Source organism: Sceloporus occidentalis, unplaced genomic scaffold (assembly GCF_023333645.1).
Source record: "Sceloporus occidentalis isolate IW3139 unplaced genomic scaffold, rSceOcc1.0.p SCAF_104, whole genome shotgun sequence".
In the NCBI taxonomy this organism is placed as follows: Eukaryota; Metazoa; Chordata; class Lepidosauria; order Squamata; family Phrynosomatidae; genus Sceloporus; species Sceloporus occidentalis.
In genome coordinates this window covers 12,620-27,500 of record NW_028317084.1, presented here as the reverse complement: position 1 = coordinate 27,500, position 14,881 = coordinate 12,620, and the positions used below count along the sequence as shown (strand labels likewise).

Genomic DNA, 14,881 nt, shown 5'->3' with positions numbered 1-14,881 from the left:
TCTCAAGGGTGCTACAAGATCCTGTTTAGGCCGTTTTTCCTTTTGTCGCAGATCAGTCCCTAACTCTGTCCTGCCTAAAAGATGTTGCCCCTCCACATGCTGAGTTTTTAGCCAGGGGCTGCCTCTCCTAGCCTTTCAGCCGAGCCCTTCCTTTTCCCAGGGAGCCCCTGCTCTGATTGACAGGTCAGGGTACAAATGCATCTGTTCTCTAGCCCTCTCTGCCCCACTTTTTTTTGTGGGGAGGCCATAATCTAGCTGCCTTGTTCAGGCTTCCTTTCTCCCTTCAACCTGCGACTTATCTGACTTCTCCTACCTTTCATGTGGGAAAGATCCAGGAAGAGGGAAGAGGCCTTCTTCCTTAAACTTGGGAAGAGCCCATTTGCAAATACAGACAACCATTTTTTGCGGCCTTCACTGTCTACACTTCCTTGAAAGGAGCAAGGGTTCCCAGACCGATCCCCGTCTATTTCCCCCCTTTTCTTTTTTTGCTTGGGGAAGGGGGAGAATCAAAGAAAAGCTGTTCGCCTCCACAGTCCTTCTTCGGTCTACTCCGCCTGGAGCTCAGCCCCAGACCCATCCAGAGAGGCCTGCTCCCATCTAGGGCTCAGGAAGGCCAGGGGGCTGACTTCAGAGGAGGGAGAAGGGCCAAGGATTGCGGGGTTCGCCCACCCGAGGCCCACGCACCAGGCTTTGGGAGTCAGACACCAGGGGCATGGACTTCCCAGGAAGCATCAGGCGGGAGATGTGGCTCTCAGGGCTTGGACAGGGGCTTGGTGGGGCTTAGGTTTAGTCAAAGGGGATTAGGTAGAGGTCTATGAGTGGGTAGGAGCCCCTTCCTTCCTTCCTTCCTTCCTTCCTTCCTCCCTCCTTGCTTTCGTCCTTCTTTCTACCTTCCTTGTTTTCCTCCTTCCTTCCCTTATTTATGCCTTCCTTCTTTCCTTCCTTCCTTCCTTCCTTCCTTCCTTCTTCCTTGCTTTCCTCCTTCTTCTATTCCTCCTCCTTCTTTCTACCTTCCTTGTTTTCTTCCTTCCTTCCTTCCTTCCTTCCTTCCTTCCTTCCTTCTGCCTTCCTTCCTCCTTCCCTCCTCCCTTCCTCCCTTCTTTTCCCCGGCGGTGGCTGCCAAGGCCTCTCCCTACCTGCGGTTCTGGTACCAGGTCTTGACCTGGGTGTCGGTGAGGTTGAGGGCGGCGGCCAAGTCCATGCGGTCCTGGACGCTCAGGTACTTCTGCCGCTCGAAGCTCCTCTCCAGCTGGTTGAGCTGATGGTCGGAGAAGGCGGTGCGGGCCTTTCGGGGCTTCTTGGCTCTCACCGGGGGGCTGTCCCGGCTGCTGGAAATCTCCCGGTCCCCTTCTTCTTTTGCCCCTAAACACAAGACAGAAGGCTCGCCTTCAGTACAGAAAAGGCAGCCGCCTCGGCCGGAGAAAAGGCGCCCCAGACCCGGCTCGCCAAGTTGGCTGGGAAAGAGACTTTATATTTTTCCACATTTCTGGAATGTCTCATCCCCAAACCCATCCTGGTTGGATTCAGACGCATTGCTCCGTTTATACACGGGTTGCATGCTTTTATTCCTCCTATTTCCACCCCCCTCCACGTTTTTACCCCACAAATTAAGAAAACTAGAGCACAGATGATACATTGAACATTATAGCACAATCCCGGTGTGAGGTTGGCTCCCCAAAATATGGATTCACGAGGAAGGATGTTTTTTTTTCTTCTCACACCCAGCTTTCTCCAAATATTCCTCTTCTCAAAATGGAGGGGGGGAACACACAGAGAGATTTTACCTCCTTCCCCCCTTTCTTTCCCTTGCCCCGAATTTATATTCGCTCTCCTTTCTAACCCCACTTATAAATTAATTATTAACTGCACTCATTAATTTTACCACCCCACTTATTAATTAACCGCCTCATTTATTAATTGACCACCCAAACACGTCTAGGGACTTTCCCCAAACCAAAGTGGGTCTTGGCCCCATAATAGGAGACCTCAATAAAAGGGAGAAAGAAAAATCTGGACTCTGACAGCTATAGGGAAGGAAGAAAGAGGAGAAGGAGGAGGGTTGCAACGTTAGGAAATCGATATGTCAGTCCATCTGTGTTTGTAGTCGAGGGTCCCCCCCCCCATAACTCTCCCTTCCCTGTCTCTCTCTCTCTCTCTCTCTTTTTCTCGGCTTTCCTTGATCTTCCCTGCAGGAAGAACAATAATCTCTCTAATTGACCCACTGGGGAGGTTGCTGCACCAAGGAACCACCAAAAAAAGGAGGAAAAAAAGGCTAGACGAGGCCCTACATCTGTTTTTTTGGACCACTCTTATGCTAATGTTATAAAAAGGCAAAAGGAAGGGGAGGCTGGAGCGCCCCTTCTATTAGCCGGCGCTAAATATCAGAAGGCTGCGAAATTGGCCAAATGTGTCCCCTTCCCCCCTTTTATTTTATTTTAACCCCTGTGTTGCAATTTGCAAAGGCCTTTTTTTCCAATGAAGAGCAATCCCCTTGCCATTAAGGGATGTGGGGCTGGAGGGTTTCCCCCCCTCTTTCCCCCAGAAAGTGACTCACAGACTCCGATATGTTTACATTGAGGAACCCGCAAATGGACCGCACGCTCCTTAAAACAACACAGTTAGGAAACCCCCATCTAGTGATCCCCATTCACAAGGACTTGACTTGTTTTCTTGTTTTAAAAGTCTCCGTCTGGCCAACCGCTTTGAATTTTTCCCCCAAAAAACATGTTTTCTTTTCTTTTCTCCGAATTTTTTATTATTGCAGAAACCCTCCCTGAAATCGTGTTTAAAACGGGGGCAGATGTGCGGCATTTTTGAACGCTTGGTCTACACACTAATCTCATGAACCGAGCGGTCATTTTGGGTTTTCGTGAAGAGGACACTTTCAGATTAACTGACATCAAATATATATGGATAGATTTGTTGTTTGCCCTTATATTTGGGGGCGGGGGGAGGAAACAAATATTCCTCAAAATATACGGTGTTGTTTAATTTGTTAAAATAATCTACTTATTTGTCTGTCTATAACCCACCCATCCATCTGTTTTGTCTTTCACCTCTTGACTGTCTTTCTTTCGAATTCTTGCAAATTTGAAACAAAAACACCAAATTAAAAAGTTTCTCTCTATCTATCTTATATTTATCCATCCATCCATCTGTTTTGTCTTTCACCTTTCTTTCTTTCTTTCTTTCTTTCTTTTGAACTCTTGCAAATTTTAAACAAAAATATCAACTGAAAAGTTTCTCTCTCTCTCTATCATATATTTATCCATCTGTTTTGCCTTTTACCTTTCTTTCTTTCTTTCTTTTGAATTCTTGCAAATTTTCAATAAAAACGGCAAATGAAAAGTTTCTCTCTCTCTCTCTCTCTATTCTATATTTATCTAGCCATCCATCCGTTTTGTCTTTCATCTTCCTTTTTTTCTTTTGAATTCTTGCAATTTTTAAACAAAAACACCAAATGAAGTTTTTCTCTATCTATCTGTCACATATTTATCCGTCCATCCATCTTTGTTCTTTCACCTTTCTTTCTTTCTTTTGAATTCTTGCAAATTTTAAACAAAAACACCAAATGAAAAGTTTATCTCTCTATCATATATCTATCCATCCCTCCATCTGTTTTCTCTTTCTCCTCTTGACTTTTTTCTTTCACATTCTTGAACATTTTAAACAAAAACACCAAATGAAAAGTTTATCTCTGTCCAATGCCTATCCATCCATCCATCCACCCATCTCTTTTGTCTTTCACCTCTTTCTTTCTTTCGAACTCTTGCAAATTTTTAACAAAACAAATGAAAAGTTTCACTCTTGTGTCATCTATCTATCTATTCATCATCCATCCATTGACTTTCTTTCGAATTATTTTCAATTTTAAACAAATAATATATATACCAAATGGGGAAAAAAAGTTTTCAGGAGGCGGAATGGGAAAAGGGGCGCTTAAGTTTTTGTAGCTGGGTCGTTTTTCATTTCCCCAAAATATCTTATCCCCGAATTTAAGCCCGTATCTCCGCCTCACCGGTCTTCCCTTGCAGAGAGCGTCATTTCACGCCTGGCGGAACATCGGCGGACTGGGGTTTGATTAGCGGCGGAACGTTTGGAAGACGCCAAAAACGTCCGAAGCAACCTCGAACGTCCGAAAGGGAACGTCAGAAACGCAAAACAACGGAACGCTTGGAACGTTGGGAGCGTTCGGAGCGTTCTAGAGTTCGGAAACTCCCCGTTTTGACGGAGGGTAGACACTCACCGTGGCACTTGAGCTCGTTCTGGGCCTCGTCCCGTTTGTCGAGCTTGCCTTTGCCGTCCTCCTGCTCCAGCTTGGGCCTGAAGCTCTCGCTGGCGGCGTTGCTCTCTGGCTTGGGAGTGTGGTGGGGGGACGAGACGTTGGTGGTGTAGGGAGCACACGCCGCCAGGGGTTTGCTGTCTCCCAAAATGTCTTTGATGAGGAAAGAAGAGGTGGAAGTCCGGGGGGCTGAGCTGCCCGAGCTGCCTAAGGAGGAGGGCTGCTGGGGCGAGGGCTGCAAACTTTGCTGTGGCTGCTGTGGCTGCTGTGGATGATGGAGGTGGTGGTGGGGCTCCTGCCCCAGAGGCTGCTGCTCGGGGGTCTGCTCCGCCGTGACCGAGATGGGCGAGGAGGGCGCCGTCCCCACCGTGTCGATGTCCGAGCAAGGCGACTCGGGGCTGGCCTGGCCCAAGAAATCCGCCGCCCTGGCCTCGCCCCGAAAGTCCCCGTTCATCACGCCCGGGCTGCCGGCTCTGGCGTTGGACAAAATCGTGTCGATCCCAAAGCTGGAGCCGCTAGATCCTTCCATGGTGGACGGTTCACAGGGGCTCCTTCATGCCCTCCCTGGAAAAACCCTCCGAGCCCCTTTCCCCCTCCAGAGAAAGAGGATCTCTGTCGCCTCCTTGGACGGAGGGGTTGAGACCGACCCAAGCGACCCAGCCGAGGAGGCTTAGCTCAAGGCTGGGAAGGGGAGAGGGAGGGCCAGGAGGGGCGGGGAGGGGGCGCCGGCATTGGGAAGGCAGCCCCCGAAAAAGAGGGAAAGGTAACCCACCTCACACATACACACACACACCAAGAGAGGGAAAAAGGAGAGAGAAGGAAAGAGGGGAAGAGGAGTCGGCACCCGCTTCGACCCGCGTATTGTTCAAGGCAAAGGATTGGGGCTCAATGATGGAAGGAAGCGCAAGAGGAGGATGGAGGAGGAAGAGGAAGAGGAGGGAAAGGAGGAAGGCACCCAGGGAGAAAGAAAGAAGCCTCTCGCCCACCCAAAGCCTCTCTCTCTCTCTCTGTCTCTCTCTGGTTGGCTCTCTGTCTCTCGCCTGCGCCCAGGAGTTATTGAACTTTCTTGGAAAGTTGAGGCGTGGTGGTAAGGGAGGAAGGAAGGAGGGGAGGATGGGGATGATAGTGGTGATGATGGTGATGCCAAGGCTGCCCACTGCCTCCTGCGATCCCAACGCTCTCTCGGGCTCCGTGACGTCACGCCCCCTCCCCTTTTTATGGGACCAAGAAGAAGAAGAAGGAGAAGGAGAAACCCTCCTTCGGACTGGCTTCGTTCTCTCTTTCTTTCTTTCCCGGTTCCGCTGCCAGAGTCACAGTCCCCCCCTCCATTGGCGGCCCCTGAAGGCCCAGCCTGACGCTCAGCGCAGGGCGGCCAATGGGAGACCAGGGAAGAGAAAGGGGGCGGGGCGGAAGATGAGGAGGAGGAGGAGGAGAAGAGGAAAGGCATCCGCTAGCAGGGACCCTCTCGGCTTCCAGGAGGAGTGGGGCTCTTCGTTTGGGGGAAACCCTCCGTCTCGGCCCTCTTGCGTTTCAAGGAAAGCGCCTGGAGAGGACCGGTTTAGAGAAAGAAAGAAATTTAGTCAAGAGGTGAAGGAAAAGACAGATAGATGGATGGATAGATAAGACAGATGAATGGATGGATAGGTGGATAATTAGACAGAGACCCAGGTAGACAAGATAGATAGATAAACAGATAATTATGCATGTATGTTTCATATACATATATGTGTGTGTATCTGTATATGTATGCATATTTCATATATATATATATATATATATATATATGTTTGTATATAGATAGATGGAAGATAAATGGATGGATAGCTGATAGATGGAAGATGGATGGAATGGTTGGATGGATGGATAGATAGATAGATAGATAGATAGATAGATAGATAGATAGATGATAGATGGATGGATAAGATACATAGATAGAAAATAGAGTGAAGACAGATAGATAGATAATCAATGGTAGACATATAGATAGAAGATAGGTGGAAGGTAGACAGACAGACAGACAGACAGACAGACAGAGAGAGACCAACCCTTTGTTTGGGATGTCACAGATCCTGAGTACCAAAGCATGCGTTGCAAAAGCGAAACAAGCATCCGCACGGGGGACTTATTTTAACCAAAGGGGGAGCGGGGCTGAAGTCCACTTTCCCGGTATGGTTCCGTGTTTCCTCTTTCCCCCAACCCCTGTCCCCTCTCTTTCCCTCCTTGCCTCGTCTGGGGGGGGGGGGGTGAGTTTTACTCCACATTCCTGGAGAGCAGAAGCCCCGATCTGGTCTCTTTCTCCCCCCCCCCTCCCCCTCTTTTCTTGAATGGACCGGCAAATGGGACGGGGCGGGGGTGAAATGTCGGTTCGGAGCCAAATTATGGATGGGGGGGTGGTAAAGAGAGGAAAAGAGAGAGAAAGAGGGAGCGAAAGAGAGCGGCTGGCTTCTTATCCTCCAAGGGAAATGGAGATGGGAAGAGAAAGAGAAAAGAGAGGAGGGAGCACTCCGGTCCATGCCGCTTGCTTCTTAATCTGGAGTGGAACCGAAGCAAGGCCTTCACGGGAGTCCTAGGACCTCTATCACGCTTTGGTTGTTTGGTGTCTCTTTGAGGGAGGGTGTTATTGTTTTGTCCCCTTTCCCTTTCCCTGGGTTGTTTTTTTTTTTAAGTTTTCTCCTCCTTTTCCTCTTTCCTCCTTTCCCCTGTTTTTCCATCCCCTCTCCTCTTGGATCCTGGATCGCTCCGGTTGAGCCGTCCAGACGGTGGGTCGGACTTTGGGGGGAGAGAAGAGAACAAGACCAGACTCGAACCTGCCTCTTGTTGAATGTCAGAGAGTCATAATGGGAAGCGGCAGGGACCAAGGCGGAGGATGACTCCCGACCCAAGTGTCATGTCGGCCTCATTAGCGGAGTAATTATAAGGTGCTAATGAAGGAGGCAAAGTTCAGAGAATTACATCCCCCCTCCCCTTTAAGTGAATCTATGGGGAAGAAAGGCCTCCTCCAGATCTCTCTCTCTGTCTCTTGATCTCTGGGTAACAGAAAATGACAAATTCAAGGAGGGGGGCAGAATTCTCCGCTATTCCGATCTTTGCAGAAAGAAGCCGAAAAATCTTTTCCTCTTAGATAAATATCTATGGGGTGGCACAGTCCCACGCCTCCCTTTTTAAAAATGGGAAAAGCAAGGAGGATGTCCTTTCCAAGGCTGGAGGCGAAGGGAAAAAACCCACATTGGCAGATGCGGACTTTTCCGGCTGCGCCTCTGCAGATGGGTCGCCTTTAGAGAGCTGGGAGGCAGACGAAGACTAGGTATGGCTACATATGGAAAGGTTTTTATTTTTAGGGGTGGGGGGTGGATTAAGGCGATCGATAAGCATCGAGGGACCCTGGGTTTAAAATGCAGCCCGGCTTCTCACCCGGCGCCAAGGAATAAAACTAGGCAACTCGGAATAATATAGAAGGGGAGGGTTGAAGCCAAAGATGCCGAGGAAGGATTTTAAAAAACACCTGCCCTTAGTTCTAAATCGGAACAGGTGTCTGCGGAGAAGGGTGGCTTGTCCCCTGTGCCAAGGACAAATGGGTCGAGAGGACTTTCTAGAAGAAGGAAAGAAAGGGGGGGGATCTACTACCCCCCTGTCTTGTTTGGGTGCCCCCTTCAAAATCTCCTTCCCACTTTCCCTTCTCTCTCTTTCTCTCTCTCTCTCTTTTCTGACAAACTCCTATCGCGGGTCAAGCTGGGAGTCGCTCGTCGTTCTGGATGGATTGCTGGGGGAGGCAGAAAGCAGGTCGGGGGCTCAGTTCGCTTTGGTGGTTTAGATATGTGTGTGTGTCACACACACACACAAATCTGTCTGTCTGTCTGTCTGTATGAAAAGAAGAGAAAAAGATGAGGATGGGGGCAGAAATGTGTGTATGTATGTGTATATATATATATATATATATATGAACTATACATACATTTACATATATACGTGAAATACACACACATATACAGTATATAGGAAAATACATACATATACATAGGAAATATACACACGTATATATGGAATATATATATATATATTTATGAAATATAGATGTATATACATGCATATACATACATATATGAAATATACATTAATACATATATATGGGGAAAGCATATACTGTATATATATATATATATATATATATATGAAATATACCTATACATATACGATATATATATATATATATATATATATATACACACACACACATATACATATATGTGTATCTATCTATCTATATGTATATTATATATATGCATATGTATATTTCTCCCCCATCATATTTTTCTTTTTCTTTTCATCCATTAATGCTTATATGGGGGGGGGGGGGCGTTGAGAGAATGTGTGTGTGTGTGTGTGTGTGTGTGTGTGTGAATAAATGAATGGAGAGAAAAGAAGCGAGTAGGGCAGAAATACCTGGCATAAACCCTAAAGTCGTTGTTTGTTGTTGTGTGCCTTTCCGACTTAGGGCGCCTCTAAGGCAAAACTTTCTTCACAAGTTTCTTCGCAGGGGTTTGGCCATTGCCCATCCTCTGAAGCTGAGAGAGTGTGACACACTCAGGGTCACCCAGTGGGTTTCTATGACGGAACCGGCATAAATCTAAAGAGAGGGGCGTTAAAATGAAAAAGAGAGAGATGCAATTCGGAAGAACTGTTCTGTGCTAGTCCCATCTTCGGCAGTAGAAAGGAGTACCCCCAAACGACAGGCAGGGCTTTGCCCAGGTTCACTGCCATCTTTCCTTTACTCTTTTTCTCTTTCTCTGTGCCAGGGTCATCCGAAAAGGGCAACGTCGGCCACGTTTTCGGGCTGGTTTCAAGGGGACTCCCTCGCTGGCATTGCACCGTTGTATCCTTTGGAAGGAAATCCTATGGAAACTCCGCTTAAAAGCAGCATCCGTCGGTGGCGCTGCCCTCTAAAAATGGGGGGGGGGTCAGTTATTAACAAGGGAGGAGGAAGGAAACCTTGGGCACCTTCCTGGGCCTCTTCCTTCTGTTTCCCAATATTTGTTGGAAGTGGAGATTACTAAATTCCAACAGTAAATCCCTTCCGACCTTTTGGGTTTGTTTGGTTTAAAGAGAAAGGGGGAGTGCGAGAGGAAGAGAGAGAGAGAGAGAGAGAGAGAGAGAGAGAGAGAGAGAGAGAGCAATCTCTCTTTGACCCGGTCCGAAGTATTGATTTCAATACTGGCCCGAGATGGACGACATTTCTCTGTCCAGAAGTAGGTAAAGTCAAGCCTAAAGAAAGAACCGTTTTTTGGACGCTTGTCTCCATCCAGATCTTGAAAGTGTCATCTGATGGTGTTCGGGGCTTTCCGCCTAATCTGGATTAATAATTAAATTTTAATTGGGGCGGATTTTAACGGAGGGGGAAACCCTTCAAGGGGGAAATCGGTGTCTCTCGGAAGAGGAAAAATGCGGTTTCATGAGAAGCGGGTGAACTCACTGCACAGAGCCCAATTGGGTAGATGTAGGGTTGGCTTTCAGATGTGCTATCCCAAATTCTCTTGGGGAGGGGGGAAAAAACCCTAAAAGTAAGCTTGGGTGTGATATAACCACACACAGACACACACACAGACGTTTTTGCAGAGTTAGAGAAGACAAGCAAAGGGGGAAGAGGAAACTGAAAACTACATGCTTTTAATTTCCAGATCGTGTAGATGGGATTTTTAAGCACCAGAGAATAGTTGGTCTTTTTCTTTTCTTTTCCTCTCTTCCTCTCTCTCTTTCCTCTTATTTTTTCTTGCTTGTGTTTCTCTGCCCTTTCCCTGTTGTGATTATTTTACAGACTCCTCCCTTGCTTAGTAAAAATAAAAATTCCTGGGCATCAAAGGAAGTTTCCCAATGAAAATCGTAACTTCTCTGGGCAATGCTGCCAAGAGATAAGGCTGGCAAACCCATGGCTCCCTCCTCCCCCCAAAACAGATGATCTGGACCTCAAAATAGGAAGAAAAACCGTGCTTTCTTTCTATCACATGTATGTGTTTCGAAGCGCACAGAATTGGGGGAGTTTCTGCCGGATGAAACACATAATTCATATTCATATCTCTTATTTAAAGATTCAGTTTTCCTTCCCAGCTCTCCTTTTCCAGTTGGCCATAGAATCACTAGAGTGAAGAAGAAATCTTGGATGTATAAAGCACTGTGCTGTATATTTAGAAATGAAGGAGAAAGACTATGTCTAGACAATCTCGATTAGTTTACTGAACCTCCGTTGTTTCTTCTTCACTCCTACTTACTTTATAGATGTACAGTATAAGCTTTCTAATGCGATGGTACACTCATAGTTCGTTGGAACGCATTTTTAGCTGAATAAATTAGAGTTTAAAAATTAACAGAAAACGATATTGACTATAGATGTGGGCGTTTCAGATCCCTAGAGCTGGATTGTTTCCATCACTTGAAAGTTTGGGAAGTCACTGTCCAACTTAAGTCCTGGAGAGCTGTCATAATCTATTTGGCCACTAGGCGGCGGCAACAGAGGTCTCTATTGTCTCCCTGAATCTCCTGGTCTGACTCTATCCAAGAACAGCTCCGAAAGAGGTACTTTTTAATGCTCTTTTGCTCATGGTTGGAGGCAAGGAAGCAGCAACCTGGTATTGCTTTCAACCACCATCTCCCATTCCTTAGGGCCTCTGAAGAAACTCCAGTAACTCTCTGAGAGAAAATCAGAGCTGGCTATTGATTAACAAAAGCACCCGGGGGAAACCTGAGCAAAGTGCAAGCATTGGAGCAGCATTGCTTTCGATGGGGCCTGTGCAGGACCACCTTCAGGATTAATTGCCTCCATGGAGGCTGACGAATCCCAGTGTAAAACTTAATGCGATTTGCAAAAACAGCTAAACTTCCCTTCATTTGACAAGCTCAGCTTAATCATTTCCTTGCTGGCGGGTCTGTTTTAGTAGAAGTAACTCCGCCTAAAGTGGAACTTACTCTTTAGTCCACCAAGACGCGCACACTCCTCACTCTTGAAGGCTTTGACTACAGTTTATATCAGCTCGACAATCAGGGCTGATAGGAGTTGCAGTCCAAAACAGGGTAGGCTGCTATAGCCTGTCCTTAGAGGGATAGTGTATACACTTCCCGAATCCCTCCCAAACTCAGAACCTGGGGTTTAAAGTCGGTTACTCTGAACAACCTGCTTATATTATGTTTTGGACTTCAACTCTCAGAATCCCCAGCCAGCTTGGCTAAAGGGAGAAGAAGTGAAAAACATCTGGAAGAGCAAAGTTTGGGAATCACTGATCTAGATGATCCTTTGGAGCCCCCATCCAATTATCGGAAACTGCAGACACAGGTACGCAACTCAGAAGAGAAACTGGAAGATCCTTCCCTCCTCCTCCGACACAACTATTATTGTTTTTCCCAGAGTTGTTGAACTTTATGGAAAGTTTCCTAGCTTCCCCTGCTCTATAAGATGGTTAATAAAAGCTTAGACAATGAAGGCGGTGGAAAAAGAGTAATTGAAACATAGTGCAATGTGGTGGAATGGTTTGTAGGTGTTTGCTTTTAAGTGGCACTCCAAAACCTATCTGAGGATCTCCTTTAAAGACATGGCCTCAGTTCTATTATTAGTCCCAACGAAGTCAATGGCAAACCTCCTCTGAACAAATCTTGCCCAAAAAAACCCATGATAGGGTCGGCCGTAAGTCAGAAACTACTTGAAGACACACAGGAGCAACAACAAGGAGAGTAGAGCCATTGCATTAATTGGATTTACTGAAGTGTCGACTCACCCGTCAACAAATGAATCTGTGGGTCTATTCGGATTGAGACTGATCATCAATAGTCCAGACTACTTTCTGTATAGATGTAGATGCTAATAACTGAAGGAGAAAAATGCTTAGCTAGGTCCCTGCATGGTGGTTTCTCTCCCCCTAAACGGCAATAAGACAACTACTTCTTGGTCCAGATTCCAGATTTAGAGAATGTAGGCCATGAACCGTGAATGCAAATAGGAAGGCGATGAGGTACAGGCTTCTCTAATGCTTTCTCTTTGTTCCTCGCTGGCAGATTTAGGAACAAAAGGAAGCCGGCGGCTCCTCCTTCCCACCTCGCTTCGCTTCGGGTCCCTGATCGTTTCCTCGCCCCCAAAGAAGCGAATTACGTCGGTATCCCACCAATGACTGCAGATCGGATTTCCCTGGGCTCCTGGTATTAACCGTGTTTGATTTGTGTTTAGCTTTCTCCTCCCTATTATAAAACTTTCCTCCTCCTCCTCCTCCTCCTCTTCTCTTCTTCTTCTTCTTTAAATAGCCAACCTCCACTTCCACCAGAGAAGCCTTTCTCTTCTCAGCCTTAACGATCTCCATCCAGAAAAGGCTTCCATTTTCCCTTGGAGGGAGAAGATATTCGGGGGAGTTCCAGTTAAAACAACGGAAAGGATACAAGGCCTTTGGGGGGGTCAATTTCGTTTGGCCCTGAAAGTCCAGGAGGATGTTGAAGCAGGTGGGCAGAAGTTGACCCGACCCTGAGATGGAGGGATGGGTTGCTTTTAAAAAAGACAAATCCATGGGATTTTAGAGCAAATCAGTCCTGGCCCCTCCTTAGAAGTCCAGATGACTCTATTCAGATTGTCCTACTTCAGACAGATCATGAGATGACATTGACTGGGAAATGCGGGGGGGGGGGTGTGTTGTGTGCCTTCAAGGCATTTGCCAACGTATGGAGACCCTATCATGGGGTTTTCTTGGCAAGATTTGTTCAGAGGAAGTTTGCCATTGCTTTCCCCCTGAGGCTGAGAGAGTGTGACTTGTCCAAAGACACTCAGGTGGGCTTTCATGACCCAGCAAGGTCTGAGCCCAGGTGATTTGGGGTGCGGGGTATGTACTGGATATATCTTTAATTTTTTAATATCAGAGTTTATTAGTACAACATATGACCTTACAGACCAATAAATCACCCTCACTCCCTCTCACAACTATGCTCAACAACAACAGACATACATAATATTTCCTTTATATATTACCCCACTCCATCCCAGAAGAAGAAGCCCAGAGGACTAAACTGAAACTGTCCTGCTTTGGACAGACCCTGAGATGACATGACTTGACTGGGAAAATGGGATAATCCTGAGAAAAGTGGGAGGCGGTAAGGAAAGAGGAAGGCAGAAAAGAAGGATAGACTCCTTAAACTTGAGTTTGCAAAGCCTTACAACCTTGAGTTTGCAAGACTTTAGTAGGACTGTTGTCTTGAAGAGTCTCACATTGATAAGGTCGCCATAAATCAAATTAAAAATCATTTTTACCCTTTTGTGAGCAAACTGGATTAGAATTGCGGGAGGGCTCTAAACCAGAGAGGCTCGTCTTCAGGAAAAAGGATTGAAATGTCAAACATATTTGGCTTATTTCTGGGCATGTGGTGTGAGTGCCCAAACAAGGAATGGGTTTCCCAAATACCTGTGGCCTGGGACTTTCCTTGGGAAGGATGTGGGTTGATTTTTTCCAAAGAACCCGTCACACATTGCCTATGTTGTTGCTGCTCTTTCACATTCAGCGAGTGACTTTGTCGGACGGAGGGGGGAGAGAAAGCAAAAGGCGAGGAAATGAGAAAGTGGGAAGAGATCAGAGCCATCTGTAGAGGTGGCTCCAATGAAAAGAGGAGGAGGAGGAGAGAGGGAAGAGGAGGGGGAGGCATCCTAGCCCCGATGTTAATTAACAAGGAGCTAATTAAAACGGCACTTTGAGCGCTAATCAATCGCTTTATTAAGCCCGGGCGTAGTAACTGGAACAAATTGAATGCTACCAGTTAAGAGTATCATGCTATCGAGCTGCCAGGGTCGATGAAGGGACGCCGGGGTTGGAGCTGGGGGCCGATCGATCCCCGATCCTCCCCCCGATTGGTGTTGACCGAGGTCAGCCCCATAGAAGGGATCTCCTCCTCCTCCTCTCCGTCCTCTTTCCCTCTCCGGGTCGATCCTGGGACAGGAGGAGGTCGGCCTCTTAGAGCTGCAGAACTAATCCGGTTTGGCATCACTTTAACTGCCAGGGCTCTCTGATATGGAATCCTGGGAACTGTCGTTTCTTCCCAGGCAGTTAAAGTTGTATCAAATTGGATAGGATCTGCAAGGGCCGTCCTGGAATCTGGAGCCTCTTCTTCTCCACCTTATTCCGATGGACCTACTATCGACGTTGCTTTCGATGCTCCTTGTCTGGATGGTTGATCCTCTGTCCCACATAGTCCAGAAAACATATCCAGGGGTGGACCTCTTAGCCACATCACAAAGTACAATAACAACTGAGAAACTGGAGCGTGTCCAAAGGAGGGCGACTAAAATGGTGAAGGGTCTGGAAACCGTGCCTTATTAGGAGAGACTTAGGGAGCTGGGGACGTTTAGCCTGGAGAAGAGAAGGTTAAGAGGTGATATGATCGCCCTGTTTAAATATTTGAAGGGATGTCACACTGAGGAGGAAGCAAGCTTGTTTTCTGCTGCTCCAGAGACTAGGACCCAGAACAATGGATGCAAACTACAGGAAAAGAGCTTCCAGCTCAACATTAGGAGAAACCTCCTGACAGTAAGGGCTGTTCGACAGTGGAACAAACTCCCCCGGAGTGTAGTGGAGACTTCTTCCTTAGAGG

General features: G+C 47.0%; 1 protein-coding gene across 1 annotated transcript in view; it reads right to left on the bottom strand.

The window, feature by feature from the left end:
* The window catches only part of LOC149283420 (barH-like 2 homeobox protein), an 11,098-nt gene extending 5,527 nt beyond the window's left edge, over positions 1-5,571 (bottom strand). The window contains exons 1-2 of the mRNA XM_089497548.1: positions 4,247-5,571; positions 1,137-1,362 (exon numbers count right to left, since the gene is read on the bottom strand). Of these exons, the coding sequence (XP_089353674.1) occupies positions 1,137-1,362; positions 4,247-4,811 (791 nt within the window). The 5' untranslated portion in view covers positions 4,812-5,571. The remainder of the gene's footprint in view (positions 1-1,136; positions 1,363-4,246) is intronic.
* Between the last annotated feature and the right edge of the window lie 9,310 nt (positions 5,572-14,881).